The sequence below is a fragment of the Garra rufa genome, chromosome 1, assembly GCF_049309525.1.
Source record: "Garra rufa chromosome 1, GarRuf1.0, whole genome shotgun sequence".
Lineage (NCBI taxonomy): Eukaryota > Metazoa > Chordata > Actinopteri > Cypriniformes > Cyprinidae > Garra > Garra rufa.
The window spans coordinates 53,610,003-53,625,323 of record NC_133361.1 but is presented as its reverse complement, the minus strand read 5'-3'; the positions used below and the strand labels follow the sequence as shown (position 1 = coordinate 53,625,323).

Sequence of the window (15,321 nt, the reverse complement as noted above, 5' to 3'; positions counted from 1 at the left end):
AGGATCGCTACAGAAACCAAGATGAGGGAAATTCATCAGACTCCGACTCTGACTCTGACGAGAGTGAAGTGGTAAAATATTCTCGTACTTTCTTGTTTGAAAAGAGAGTACTTTCTTCATACCCCGATTTCCATGTTTAATATTCTGATCAATTCATTTATAGGAGCTGGACCCAAAGCTGGACAGGGATTTTTACAGAACACTGTCGCTGCTGAAGAAGAAAGATCCAAAAATCTATCAGAAAGATGCCAAATTCTACTCAGAAGACGGTATGAATGATAGCTTCATTATATGCTTTCTACTCTAATTAAAGGGATAGTTCGCCAAATCTGTTTACTCACAGGGCATTCAAGATGTAGATGACTTTGTTTCTTCAGTAGAACACAAATGAAGATTTTTAACTCAAACCGTTGCAGTCTGTCAGTCATATAATGACTTTGACAATCAAAGATAAACACAGACAAAACCAAATTAAACCCTGCGGCTCGTGACGATACAGTGAGGTCTTAAAACAGAAAACAATCTGTCTGTGCAAGAAACTAAACAGTATTTGTATCATTTTTTACCTCTGATCCACCACAATGTCCAACTATCCTCAGCGCGTTCACAACGGCCGGCACTTTCTTGCACAAACCGATTATTTTGTGTGTTAAGACCTCAATGTATCGTCACGATCTGCAGGGTTTAATTTGGTTTTGTCTGTGTATGTTTTTTTGACTCTCAAATCCGTGGGTCCCATTGACTGCCATTATATGACTGACAGACTGCAACGGTTTGAGTTAAAAAATCTTCGTTTGTGTTCTACTGAAGAAACAAAGTCACCTGCATCTTGGATATCCTGGGGGTAAGCAGATAAGCATCAAATTTTCATATTTGAGTGAACTATCCCTATAAAGACTGAACTGTTTTCATACTCCGTGAATTGTCTTAATAAACAGCATCTGGATCAGGCAGCGATGATCAACCATCCACTTCAAAAAAGTCACAGAAACCCATGTTCCTCAAAGACTATGAGAGGAAAGTCATTCTGGAGAGAGGAGGGTAAGAAATCATCTGTTTATAAATGATAAAAACTGTGGCTGCAGTGATTCTCTTTATATATAAATATTTTTTAATACAGTCAAACCAAAATGTATTCAGACACCTTCAACAATTCTAACATTATCACAGTTTATTTGCTATAGTTTAGAAAATTGTAATAAAAAATGACAAGAACTCAAAGAGTTCAACTGTGTCGGAACAAATTCATCTTGATAATGTCAGACAACTTTAATAGAGATGTTGAAACTTTTGGTCCCAAATTTCTATCAGTATTACTGGTCTCACTGTATGAAGAATTTTTGTTTATAATATGTCATAGTTGCTCACTTACATAAATGAACTGTAGTGTCCTTCACCCGCTAGTAAAAAAAAAATCTAAAATTATATCTGATGTCTGAATTTTTGGTTTTGCTGTATGTTTGCATTACTGATATTCTCTTGAATGTGCTCAAGATAGTTTGTGTAATATAGTTGAATATAATGCATTTTAGAAAATACGATGATGATGATGAGGAGGATGACAGTGCTGATGAAGAAGTCTCCAGGAAGATGCAGGAGGTAATTATACTTAAGATTATTTTTTTTCGTCACCATGGACTGTTTTTTGACATATTTCTCAACGTATTGTGTACAGTTCATGCATGCACATTATTCCAAATTATATAGAAATTACTGTTATTTTACTAAAATATATTAATCATAGTTTTTGAATCGTTTTGATTAGTTGTGGCCATATTAAAATAAGTTGCATTGCAGAAGTGAAATAGGTTGTGAATGACGTTTACTTTAAAGTTTGTGTTTGGATATCAAAGGGTCTTTGAAGAAGTGTTTTTAGGATTTTTACATTTTAGGAATAACATTCAAATGGAATGAACTTGGTTTTGATTTAAGATACTTATCTAAGTGGCTTCTTCGGTATATAACTGTACATAACTAAATATTATGTTTTCGGCTTGTATTACAGAGAGCTCAATCTCCCACCTATGTCCAGGAACAAAAGGAACTACAGGAAAGGTAGGAGTTTTATTTCTAGATTGGAGATTGTGTTTGCAATAACTGTCTATGTATCATTTATCTGAGTTGATTTTTTAAGGGATAGTTCAGTCAGAATGAAAAACATGTCACCTTTTACTGTCCAAACCTGTATGCTTTCTTTCCCATATATAACATAGAAAAGACAGACTTGGATTGAGTAAATAATAACAGTTGTTTCATTCTGGTTGAACTATTTTTTTACAGATCGCATTACAGTATGTTGTACTTGAGTCTATATTTTAATTTGGCAGTTTTCGAAAGTTTGTGCAAGACAGCGATGATGAAGACAGTGATGATAGCAGAGAGCTGCTGACACGGAGGACCAAAACACAAGAGGAGAAGGTGCTGGGATTTTAAAGAAGGATTTTGCATAATTGTGTAGATTAAAACAGTATCCGATTATAAACCATTTATTTGTGCTTGCTTTTTGCTGCTATCTGAAGGACAAAGAGGAAGCCGACTATGTGGACTGGCTGAAGGGTCAGGCAGAGCTGGAGGGGAAGGAGGAAGTTAAGGACATGGTCAGTGTTTTGCTTTGGTTTCAAGATATTTTATGACGAAACAATGGATATCTAAAGGCTTTACTCACTCTCGCTCTTTTCTGATCCAGAAATACCTGCGCGACTACTGGAACAACCCGGAGCTGGATGAGAAAGAGACTTTCCTGCGGGATTACATGCTCAACAAGGGCTACCTGGAGGAGGATGAAGAAGACAGGTGGGTTTTGAGTCAGTCATTAACATGCATGAGCAAAGAGCCAAAATGTGAGCTCTCTATTTCGGGAATTGATTTTAAAAAGTCTCTTATGCTCACCAGGGCTGTGTTTATTTGATCAAACACAGTAAAAAACAGTAATACTGTGAAATATTAGCATTTAAAATAGCTGTTTTCTATTTGAATATATTTTAAAATGTAATTTTTTCCTGAATTATCAGCATCGTTACTTTCGCATGATGTTTCACATGATCCTTCAGAAATCACTCTAATGTGCTGATTTACTGCTTAAAAAAACATATATTTTTCTTACCGATGTGAAAAGCTTTGTACTGCTTTTATTTTTGTGGAAACCATGCTGTGATTTGTTACAGAAAATTCAATTATATTCTTGCCGAATAAAAGAATACATTTCTTTAAGAAAAAAACTTACTGTATCTATGCTTTTAGGATCCCCACCTATAATGAGCTGATGCAGGACGATGTGGATGACTCGGAGGAAGAAGGAGAATCATTCCTGCATAAACAGGAAGACTTTGAGAGGCATTACAACTTCCGCTTTGAGGAGCCTGATGCTGCAAAGGTAAAAGGATGTAAACATCAGCCTGATTTGTCTTTAACTTTTGATATATAGCCACGTGAGTGTCTTAGTAAAGAGTAAAGCTCTTTTATTTATATCAATTACTGATCAAACCGCTGTTCCTTCACAGATCAAAACATATCCTCGCAACATCGCCACATCTGTCCGAAGCAAAGACGACAGAAGAAAGAAGAAGAGGGAGGAAGTGAAAGAGAGGAAGCAAAAGGTAAACTAACCATATTACTTTTCGCAGGACTCATTTTGATGAATACAAAGTTGAAAAGTGCAGTATTTATATGATGTATGTTAGGTTAGTACCATATTTGGCCGAGATACAACTTAAATACAATTTAAAAATCTGAGGGTGCAAAAAGATCTAAATATTAAGAAAATCGCCTTTAAAGTTGTCCAAATGAAGTCTTAGCAGTGCATATTACTAATCAAAAATTAAGTGATGATATTAATGTAGGAAATTTACAAAATATCGTCTTGGCATAAAAGAAAAATCAATCATTTTATAAAATGTTTTATTGGCTATTGCTTCAAACATACCAGTGCTACTTACGACTGGTTTTGGTACAGGGTCACATTTGTTTTCACACTTAATGTGACCCAACAGCTTCTGTAAGTTTTCATTTTTGTATGACATAACCATTAAGAGGATTAAGAGCCTAAATTGGTACATTTTTTTACAATTTCTGTCCCTGACATCCTGTAGGAAAAGGAACAGAAGCAGCAGCAGCTGAAGGAACTAAAGAACCTGAAGCGAGCAGAGATCATGGACAAACTGAAGAAACTCCAGGAGCTGACAGGAAATGAAAAGCTGGCCTTCAACGATGTCGACCTGGAGGGAGACTTTAACCCTCAGCAACATGACCAACTCATGCAGGTGGGTTTGAAATGACAAATATCCCATCAGCGACTGCAGGTCTGAAACAAAACCTCATGACAGGAGCCATCAATAGTCACAGCTCATGATAAAATAATTGCTATTTATCTATGTGATATTAACATTGAGTTGCTGCACATGCTTTCTTGTATTTGAATGTATACCTTCCTTCATTCTCATGTGCAGAAAGTCTTTGGGGATGAATACTATGGAGAGGACGAGGAAGAGAAACCACAGTTTGAAGACGACGATGATGTAGCAGGTAGGTTCACATACACCTTTTGTTCAGCTGGAGAAATTCACCTTTGCCACCTTTGTTGAGCCTATTTCCAAAAAAGTGGAGTGTTCCTTTAAATTGTAATAATATTTCACAGTATTGCCGTTTTTACTGGGGTTTTGATCAAATAAATGCAGCATTGGTGAGCAATGTTGTTTTCAAAAACATTTAAGAAATCCTACTTATCCCAAAGTTTTGGAAGCTTTTCTGAAATGAATGTGTCGTTTTTGTCAGAAAACTGGAACTGGGACACATGGGTTGGTAATGAGGAGGAGTACGGAGATGAGGAATATAATGCTGAAGAAGAAGGTTATGCGCCCAACTGCGAAGATCCTGACTTTATAGTAAGAGCGTTTCTCATTCTTAATGCACAATACTGATGCAGCACTGAACTACTCTGTTGACTGTAAATGGTGTCTGCTCTAAAAGGTGTAGTTTACTTCCAGACCAGAGATTTACAGATAATGTACTCACCCTCTTGTCATCCAAGAGATAAGTCCACATTATCTGTAAATGTTTGTTCTGCAAGTGAACTTCTCCTTTAATAACACCTGAAATTTCCTGGGTAGATGGATGCTGACTATGACCCAAGTCAACAGCCCGTTTCTAAAAAGAAGAAAAAGAAAGAGAATAAGGAGAGGAAAAAGAAGACCAAAGAGGACGCCCCTCTAATGGGAAAGAAGAGGAAGAAATCCCACTTTGCAGAGATCATCACCCAAAACAAGCCAGTGTTTGATCCAAGTGAGTATTGAATGTATAATAAAGTGTTTTGACAGGACACTCATTGGTCAAAAAGAAAACCCCACCCACTTTTACACTTTTGTATTCATGTTTCCAGAGGAGAAATCCTTCGAGCAGTATTTGGATGAGTACTATAAACTGGATTTTGAGGACATCATTGATGACTTGCCGTGCAGATTTCGCTACAGAGAGGTTGTTCCGAATGACTTCGGTCTGAGCACTGATGAGGTGAGGAGCTACGAGTAACAGTAATGTGTCTGAATGACGATTAACTAATTAACTTTCTAAGTTCTGTGCTGATGAGTGATTTGTCTGATCTGGTATTGCTGTTCCTTCGGGAACAACTCTGACCAGGGTCTGAGGACAGTAATCTTCTCTCTGAGCAGATCTGCACTGGAGATCACCAGTGCACATAAGCATTAGTCTCACATTTAGATAATGGAGGATTTGAGAGCTGTGTTTAGTTTAGTGATTTTAAGTCAGGGGTTTTCAACTCCAGTCCTCGGGCCTCCCCTGACATAATGTTTTAGATGTTTCCCTATTGAACATGTTAACAAGTTGATGAGATAATGAATGATCATTGAAACATTAATGATAAACACCTGCTGTTAACAAGCAACATGAACAATAAAAAGTCACATAATAGTGTTGTTTCTTTTAATTTACCTAGTGACATTACACTGTTTTTAGGCTGCTGTAATAATGTTTTCAAAGCTTCTGTATTACAGCAAAGTACAGCCGAAATACTTTAACAGCAGATTAAGTTAGTTATGTGTTTATGTTTGGATATGGTGTATTGTGTTTTGTCTATGTTTAACTCACTTTAGTGAATCTCAACAACATCATGAAACAAGCTACTAAAGTCGCAATAAATTGTATCATTATCAATCCAATCATCACTTCATTATCTCATTAACTTGTTAACATGTCCAATAGGGAGACATCTAAAACATTATGTCAGGGGAGGCCCGAGGACTGGAATTGAAAACCCCTGTTTAAAGTAAATCGTTAGAGGTTTATATGGATTTTGTAGAGATGCCAAGTATATATTTTGGAAGCCCGTTTCAGCCACTGAATAAAAAATAAAAAAGGTAATTGGAAGAAGAAGAAAAATCTTGTAATTGTGAGCAATTCTGACTTTGTTTCTCGCAATTGGGTTTATATCTAGCAATTCCAACTTTATAACTTGCAGTTCTGACTTTATTTCTGGCAATTGTGAGTTTATATTCAGAGAAAAAAGTCAGAATGGCGAGTTTATATCTTGCAATTCTGACTTCATAACTTTCAATGGCAAGTTTATATCTTGCAAATCTGACTTTATTTCTCGCAGTTACACGTTTATATACCTCTATTCTGACTTTATAATTTGCAAGTAAGTTTATATCACGCAGTTCTAAGAAAAAAGTAAGAAATGCGAGTTTATCTAGTTATTCTGGCTTTATAACTCACAATTGTGAATTTATATCTCACAGTTCTGATTTTATATCTTGCAATTGTGAGTTTATATTTTGAGAAAAAAGTCAGAATTGCGAGTTTATATCTCACAATTCAGACTTTATTTTTTGAAATTACGAGTTCATGTCCCACTTTTCTGACTGTATAATTTGCAATTGAGTTATATCACACAATTCTGAGAGGAAAAAAAAAGAGAATTGCGAGTTTATCTCGCTATTCTGACTTTATAATTCGCATTGTGACTATAACTGACAATTATGACTTTTTCTCAGAAATTGAAATTTCTCACAATTGTGAATTTTTTTTCTCAGAATTGCAAGTTTATATCTCACAATTCAGACTTTATTTCTCGCAATTGAGTTTATATCCCGCTATTTTGACTTTATAATTCGCTATTCTGACTTTATAATTCGCTATTTTGACTGTATAATTTGCAATTGTGAGTTTATATTTGAGAAAAATGTTTTTTGAATTTCTCAGTGACTTTATAACTCCATTGACTTTATAACTCACAATTCTGACTTTATTTCTCAGAACTGTGAATTTGTCTTGCAATTGTGACCTTTTTTTTCTTTTTTTTTTTTTTGCAAGTTCACATCTCGCAATTCTGACTTTACTTGAAATTACGAGTTTATATCCCGCTATTCTGACTTTACTCGGAATTGTGAGTTTGTCTCGCAGTTCTGACTTTATTTCTTGCAATTGTGAGTTTATATTTGAGAATAAAAATGAGTTTCTCACTGACTTTATAACTCCATTGACTTTATAACTCACAATTCTGTCGTTATATTTCAAAATTGTGAATTTATATCTCACAGTTCTGACTTTATTTCTTGCAATTACGAGTTTATATCCTGCTCTTCTGACTTTAGAAATTCGCAATTGAGCTTATCAATTGACTTTTTGAAAAAATTATATAATATAAAGTCGCATTTCTGACTTTATAACTCGCAACTCTGACTTTATTTCTCTCAATTGAGTCACGCAATTCGGAGAAAAAAAAGGACGGAATTGTGAGATAAAAAGTTGCAGTTACCTTTTTCAGTCAGTGGTATATTTTTTTATGCATGTCAGTCACTACCAAAAACAATTGACTTTTACTATATTTAGTGTTTTGTTAGTATTATTTAGTAACAAGTAGTGCTTTTCATTATTATTTTCTAAACATTTATACACTAAAAAAACACATCAAAAGTGACAGGCAAGATGTAATGTTACTAAAGATTTACATTTCAAATAAATGCTGTTCTTTTGAACATTTCCTTTTAACAAACAAATCTGAAATGTATTACTATATTTAAAAATTTATTACAGCTTTTACAAATATTAAGCCGTACAACTGTGTCCAATACGGATTATAAAGAAATGTTTCTTGAGCAGAAAATCAATGTATTAGAATGATTTCTGAATCTAAGGTCATCTGGCTAATATTTCCATGTTATTCTCACTTGAACCTCTTTCCATAGATCCTAAAAGCAGATGAAAGTGAGTTGAACCGCTGGTGCTCACTGAGGAAGACCTGCATGTACAGGTACCATACAGTAGTTTTTGAGATGGATATGAGTTAGTCTGAAACTAAAGTGAAGTTTTGGAATATATAGTGATAATGCTCAATGGTATCATCTGGGAAAATAGCTGTAGCCAAATAAAAACATTGGTTTCACTTGCATGAAATAATTTTTGATGGGTTTTGCTTCATTTGTTCCTTGTTTAGGTCAGAGAAGGAGGAGCTGTGTGATGTGAAGAACTTCCAGATCAAAGCAAAGAATAACAGGAAGAAACAGAAAGTGTTTGCGTCTTTGTATAATGAGTGAGTGTTGCTTTAAACATAATTTTAATCACACATAAGCCATACAATTGAGACTGAGCTTTGTGCCAGTTTGCAAACTCCATGAGACATGAGTACTTGTGTTTAGTGTGTTTATGCTTCTTTACACAGGGACGAAGGTCAGGAGGAGCTGAAGGGTAAGGTGGGTAAGAAGAGAAGGGATTGTCTAAAGAAGTCAGAGGTCAAGACCGATGAGAGAGATCTGACAGAAGATGCATCTGAAAGTGCTGTAGTTGACAACACAGACCAAACAGACATCCAGGACCTCAAAGAAGCCGGTGTACAAGACGAAGGAGAGGATGAAGAGGAGTTCCTGGTTCCTAAGAAGAAGATGAAGCAGGATGAGACTGCTGTTACCTCGAAAAAGGAGGTGGCCAAGGAAAGGACTGAAAAACCTCAATTGCATAAAAAGAAAATGAGTCGCCGGGGAGGACGCCTGCTTTCCAGGTCCTTGACGGTGAAGATGGCCGGAAAAGTGTTCAGCAGACAGAGACTCCAAGCCTACGGGCTGAATCCACAGAGAGTCCACTTCAGAGAGCTGTACAAAAAGAAGAGAAAAGAGCAAGAGAAAGCCGAAAAGCCACAGAAAAAGAGCAAAGAGTGATGCTGAAAGTTAACCATTTTGAGTTTATGTTTGGCATACGGAACATTTTTTTTTTTTTTCACGAGGGACCAGAATGAAATAGTAGCTTTCGAATTTTTAATAGATTGCTTGCATCTTGAAACTTTCTGGTCCATTGTTTCACAAATGAATTTTATCTCTGTTCTTAAAAAATAAAAAAGAAGAGTTGTAGTCGAAAGTAAAGCCACTTCTTTCACATTACTGTTGTGTTGATAAAAACATTATTGTCATCAGTTAACTCACACCCTCTTTTACAATAACAAATCCATAGACTTAATTATCAAAATCTTAAACTGCAAGCACAGAATCATTACAACCTATGAAACGCTTGTTGATTCGTTGAGAAAACCTGTTAATTTTAATTTAATCTTGATAAAGATATTTAAGATTTCGTGGCATGAAAATTTTAAAAAGTTAAACTTCATGTATTATTAATTAAATACAACTTTTTGAAGTCATAAACCTTAAACAAAACTGCTGTCTCAGCCAAAGCTTCTTTTTTTATATATATATAGTGGGCACAGGAAACTATAGTTCATGTAAGTGAAGATGGTAAAATAAAGTAAACAGTGACATATACCCAACAATTCTTCATGCAATGGACTACCAGTAAAACTAATAAAAATTTGGTACCAACAATTATTCAGACAATTATCTCTATGTTTTGCGTAAGTGTTTTTTTCTTTAATTGCTAATGCGACCTTTTTACACCACAGACTGAACAGAATTAAACATTGCTTGGTTATATGTCAACAAAGTATTGATAGTTGTGTTAATATTGTCATATTAACAGTTGTCTGAATTTTTGGTTGATTGTAATCCGTTATATTCCTTTCTTTCTATTAAAGTTATCTGACATATTCAAGCTTAATTCTACTCTGACACAGTTTAACTGAGTTCTTGTCATATTTTATTACCATTTCCTAAACTATAGCGAATAAACTGTGATAATGTGAGAAACGTGTCTGAATAAATGTTGGTTTGACTAAAACGCTTTCGCTTTGACACTGACAGAGAAGGCTGAGGCTCTGGTTTTGACTTTTGATAAGCGCGGTTTAGGTGTCTCGGATAGTTGCCTGACAGCAATTCTAGCGACTATTTAAAATGACCTAGAATAGTTTAGAAGATCACATTATCAATTTTACATATTATGTAATGTATTAAACAATGCTCATGACTGAATGAAAACGAAATATTGAAGTGCTGAAGCTTTTTATTCAGGCGCGTTTCTGGAGAGCGCGCCATATTTGAAATCCGGGTAAACAGCGTGAATTAGGTGAGACGGTTTACTCTGAAATATTTTACGAATAATTTCTATACTGTATGTTTTATTGTTCAGAAGTGTTATTTGGATCGATATTTCAAAGCGACGCCTTACTAAATCAGTAAATCTTGTATTTGTGGATGCGTTATATTCTGTGGTTGTTGCAGACAAGGTTGTTTTGAGATAATGATACCTATGTTTGCTTAACAACAGCCTTTAATTTTAATATTAACGTTAGTTATAATACACTTTTCAAACTGGACTATATAATTAAACAGCTAATAGAGCTAGTGAGTTATGATGCGCAGTTATTTTTGGTTTACAAGAGGTTTTGTGAGGTTTTACGAATGTGTTGCTATCTACAAACCAACCAGTAACGAGTTTTGCACTGTATATATATATATATGTGTGTGTGTGTGTGTGTAAGTTAAATTTAATTAATTAGTAAAGTTTAATTAATAAACGAGCATAAAAAAATAAAAACAAATAAATAATGTAAAATAAAAATTGGTCTTTTGGTGCCAGTTAATATGTTGGCAAATAAATACAAAACTTATCGACAAGCACTGAATAATAACTTACATAAACAGCAAAACCTTATTCATAGCCTTATTTATATAGCTGGTTTAATGTCCAGTTAAAATGCATTGACTGTAATATCTGTTTTTATTAATATTTATATTTTTGTGTATTTCACTGCTGTTTTAGCTTTTTCACTAGTCATTTTTTTTCTAAATGTGGCATTGACTGCATACTGTGAAACATAAACTTTGATAAATTGCTTGTGTCGTTTCTCATTAGTAAGTCACTTTGGGTGAAAGCATCTGCTAAATGAAAAAAAGTTCTGTTCTGGCATAAACTAGGAATCATTTTTTTTAAAACAGTAAGATTTTTATGTTTTTTAAAGAAGTCTCATCTGCTCACCAAGCTTGCATTTATTTGATCCAAAGTACAGCAAAAAAGAGTCAAAGTTTGAAATATTTTTACTATTTAAAATAACAGTTTTCTATTTGAATACATTTTAAAATGCAGTTTATTCCTGTGATTTCAAAGCTGAATTTTTTTGCATCATTACTCCAATCACATGATCTAATATTTTTGTGCTCCAAAAACATTTATTATGATTATGTTGAAAAAAGCTGAGCAGAATTTTTTTCAGGTTTCTTTGATGAATAGAAAGTTAACAAGAACAACATTTAACTGAAATTCTTTTTAAAAATGATTAATCTCTTTATCATCACTTTTGATTAATTTAAAGCATCCTTGCTAAATAAAAATATTAATTTCTCTAGTTTCTCTCCAAAAAAGAAAAAAAAAACTGACTCCAAGCTTTTGAATGGCATAATGTTACAAAAGCTTTTTATTTCAGATAAATCTGATCTTTGGATTTTTATTTATATTCATCAAAGAATCCTGAAAAATATGTACTCAGCTGGTTTAAAATATTTATAATAATAATAAAAGTTTCTTGAACAGCAACTCGGCATATGATTCCTGAAGAAACATTTTCACACTGAAGACTGCAGTAATGATGCTGAAAATTCAGCTTTGATCACAGGAATAAATTACATATTAAAATAAAACAGAAAAAACATATTTTAAAATTGTACAGTTTTTGCTGTAATTTAGATCAAATAAATTCAGTCTTGGTGAGCAGAAGAGACTTCTTTAAAAAACATAAAAAATCTTACCGCTAAAAACTTTTGACTTGTCATAGCTTCACCTCTTTATGTGCTGCGTTTTTTTTCCTGCAGAAACATCTTTAATGCAAATATGTCGAAGAACGATTCAATGCATCACGATGACCTTGAGAAATCAGGGGAAGCTTTGATTGAGTTCATCAAGAGCAGTAAGGCAGAGAGCGTTCTTCAAGGAGTAAAAGAGAAGCTGCAGGAGTTCTTTGACCACCACATCAAGACCAAGAGGACCACAACCGAGCTCTTAAATGGTATTACTTTAGTACTAATGCTAACTTAGTGACTTACAAAATACAATGATAAATACTATATACAAAAAAAACGTATTTTTTTTTTTTAAATATTTCTGTCTGTGTTGTCTTCTTTTTAAAGATCTCGTACATGCAGAGGAAGTGGTTGGCCAGAAACTTCTGGATTTAGAGCGGCAAAAGAGCCAAATGGCACAGGAGTTCGAGAGGATTGAGCAGGAAGTTCAGCGGAGCCTGTCCAAAAGCCAAATCCTGGACTCAGAGCAGGAGTATCCTTCAGTATGATGTTTCCTGAGACCACAGCCTTCTCTCATTATAATAACTGGTGACCATGTGACCATGGATCACAAAACCAGTCATAAGGGTCTTTTTTTTTTTTAATGGAGCTTTACGTGCATCTGAAATCTGAATAAAAAAGCTTTCCGTTGATGTATGGTTTGTTATGATAGTATAATGTGTGGTGGAGAATCTGAAGGTGCCAAAAAATCGAAATATTAAGAAAATCCCATTTAAAGTTGTCCAAATGTAGTTCTTAGCCGTGCATAATACTTATCATAAATTAAGCTTTGATATATTTACAGTAGGAAATGTACTAAATATTTTCATGGAACATGATCTTTACTTAATTTCCTAATGATTTTTGACATAAAAGAAAAAACAATAATTTTGACCCATACAATGTATTTTTGGCCATTGCTACAAATATACCCCAGCGACTTAAGACTGGTTTTGTGGTCCAGGGTCACATATCAGAATCACAGTCAGAATCAGAATGAGTTTTATTTGCTAAGTGCGCACATATACAATAAATTTGTTGTGGTTTCCAGGAGCTCTGGGTACACACAGACATGCATATACACCAGTCAAAAGTTTTTGGACTGTAAGATTATAAAGATCTCTTTTCCTCACCAAGCCTGCATTAATTTGATCCAAAATACAGCAAAATCAGTAATATTGTGAAATATTTTTACTATTTAAAGTAAATGCTTTCTAGTTTAATATATTTTAACATGCAATTTATTCCTGTGATTTTCAGCATCATTACTCCAGTCTTGAGTGTCACATGATCCTTCAGAAATCATTCTAATAGATTTGCTGTTCAAGATTTTGTTTAAGAACATTTTTATTATTATTATTTTTATCACTATTAAACAGGTGAGTAATTTTTTTTTTACAGGATTCTTTTATGAATATAAAGATCCAAAGCTCAGCATTTATCTGAAATAAAAAGCTTTTGTAACATTATATTAGATATTTTGCAAGGATGCTTTAAATTGATCAAAAGTGATGATAATGTTACGAAAGATTTCTGTTTCAGATAAATGCTGTTCTTCTGAACTTTCTATTCATAAAAGAAACTAAAAAATATATACTCAGCTGTTTTTCAACCTAATAATAATAATACTAAATGTTTTTTGAGCAGCAAATCAGAATATTAGAATGATTTCTGATGGATCATGTGACTGGAGTAATGATGCTAAACATTCAGCTGTGAAATTACATTTTAAAATAGAAAACAGTTATTTTAAAATAGTAAAAATATTTCAAACTTTTACTGTTTTGCTGTACTTTGAATCAAATAAATGCAGGCTTGGTGAGCAGAAGAGAGTTCTTTAAAAATCTTACTGTTCAAAAACTTTTGACTGATAGTGTACATCAAGATCAGTAGGTTGATGTAGAGATGTGTGCATTTATGTAAGTAAAAAACAGTATGTATTTCTTTACATTGTAGATGTCAGATGACCAAGATGCTCAAATTTCAGTGAGAGGCACACAAGTTTGTTGATTGTTAAAATGTTTTTGGTACTGTTAGACTCACTAAACTCAAGCTGATCTCAGATAAGATTTGTTTTGATCACATATTTTGTTACTTTGGTTTGTTTGTTCACTGTAGCTTCCTTAATGCATGGGTCAGATTCTTGCAGAAAGAGTTGGAAAGACTCAGAGACGCAGACCAAGAAATTCAAACTCTGCAACAGGAAGTGGATGAGGACACAACTGAGGTCATTCCTTCAGCCATGTAAGCAAGCACTGAGCTGGCTTTAGTTCACCTTGTGTTTGTAATGTTATTGTGTAGACTCTTTTGCTCACTAAGGGTGCATTTATTTGATTACAAATACGGTAAAAACTGTATTTTGTAAATATTGTGAATTATTACTACAATTTTAAAGAGTAATTTTCTATATTAATGTGCTTTGAGATGTAATGTATTCCTGTGATCAAAGCTGAATTTTCAGCATCATTACTCCAGTCTTCAGTGTCACATGATCCTTCAGAAATCATTCTGATATGCTGATGTGCTGCTCAAGAAACATTTATGATTATCATTGTTGGAAAAAACTGCTTAATATTTTTGAGGAACCTGTGACACATTTTTTTTTTTAGAATTTAAGAATAGAAAGTGTAAAAAAACTGCATTTATTTGAAATAGAAATCTTTTGTAACACTATGAATGTCTTCTTTACTATCACTTTTGATCAATTTAATGCGTCCTTGCTAAATAAAATACTTTTTTCTTTAAAAAATGGCGTACAAACTTATGAGATCAGTAAGATTTTTTTTTTTTAAAGAAGTCACTTATGCTCATCAAAGTTCAATTTATTTAATCAGAAATACAGAAAAAAAGTAATATTATGAAATTATTATTGCAATTTAAAGTACCATTTTTTATATACTTTTAAACAAACATATTTTTTTCTTTAGGATTCTTTGATGAATCAAGTTAAGAACAACATTTATTCAAAACATACATTTTGTAACAGTATCTTTGCTATCACTTTTTAGCAATTTAACACATCCTTGCTGAATAAAAGTATTAATTTCTTTCAAACAAAGAAAGAAAGAACAAAATTACAGACCCCAAACTTTGAAAAGTGGTGCATATTGTTACAAAATATGTCTTTTTTTAAAAATGCTGTTCTTTTTTTAAC

At 33.6% G+C, this 15,321-nt stretch overlaps 2 protein-coding genes and 1 non-coding gene across 3 annotated transcripts in view; all 3 read left to right on the top strand.

The window, feature by feature from the left end:
- The window catches only part of kri1 (KRI1 homolog), an 11,051-nt gene extending 1,686 nt beyond the window's left edge, over positions 1-9,365 (top strand). The window contains exons 2-19 of the mRNA XM_073833150.1: positions 3-71; positions 164-269; positions 939-1,041; positions 1,533-1,599; positions 2,006-2,055; positions 2,328-2,418; positions 2,520-2,597; positions 2,687-2,793; positions 3,241-3,373; positions 3,501-3,596; positions 4,089-4,259; positions 4,446-4,521; positions 4,771-4,880; positions 5,106-5,277; positions 5,375-5,505; positions 8,199-8,263; positions 8,447-8,542; positions 8,672-9,365. Coding sequence (XP_073689251.1) covers positions 3-71; positions 164-269; positions 939-1,041; positions 1,533-1,599; positions 2,006-2,055; positions 2,328-2,418; positions 2,520-2,597; positions 2,687-2,793; positions 3,241-3,373; positions 3,501-3,596; positions 4,089-4,259; positions 4,446-4,521; positions 4,771-4,880; positions 5,106-5,277; positions 5,375-5,505; positions 8,199-8,263; positions 8,447-8,542; positions 8,672-9,164 — 2,214 coding nt within the window. The 3' untranslated portion in view covers positions 9,165-9,365. The remainder of the gene's footprint in view (positions 1-2; positions 72-163; positions 270-938; positions 1,042-1,532; positions 1,600-2,005; positions 2,056-2,327; positions 2,419-2,519; positions 2,598-2,686; positions 2,794-3,240; positions 3,374-3,500; positions 3,597-4,088; positions 4,260-4,445; positions 4,522-4,770; positions 4,881-5,105; positions 5,278-5,374; positions 5,506-8,198; positions 8,264-8,446; positions 8,543-8,671) is intronic.
- On the top strand, positions 5,569-5,663 carry LOC141291733 (Z30 small nucleolar RNA). Its single transcript, XR_012340378.1, has one exon. It is a non-coding gene; the product is annotated as a Z30 small nucleolar RNA (small nucleolar RNA).
- A 133-nt stretch (positions 9,366-9,498) lies between the features above and the next one.
- Positions 9,499-14,415, top strand: spc24 (SPC24 component of NDC80 kinetochore complex). The gene is made up of 4 exons (XM_073833565.1): positions 9,499-10,458; positions 12,201-12,394; positions 12,516-12,660; positions 14,307-14,415. Exons 2-4 carry the CDS (start codon positions 12,220-12,222, stop codon positions 14,413-14,415), a joined length of 429 nt encoding a protein of 142 aa, XP_073689666.1. The 5' UTR covers positions 9,499-10,458; positions 12,201-12,219.
- The last annotated feature ends 906 nt before the right edge of the window (positions 14,416-15,321 follow it).

Excerpts from the sequence above, each read along its gene's own strand:
- spc24 (XM_073833565.1), top strand. The coding sequence starts at position 12,220 with ATGTCGAAGAACGATTCAATGCATCACGATGACCTTGAGAAATCAGGG. Across the intron at positions 12,395-12,515 it reads CACAACCGAGCTCTTAAATG|ATCTCGTACATGCAGAGGAA; the intron begins GTATTACTTTAG and ends TTCTTTTTAAAG. Across the intron at positions 12,661-14,306 it reads ATCCTGGACTCAGAGCAGGA|ATTCTTGCAGAAAGAGTTGG; the intron begins GTATCCTTCAGT and ends TGCATGGGTCAG.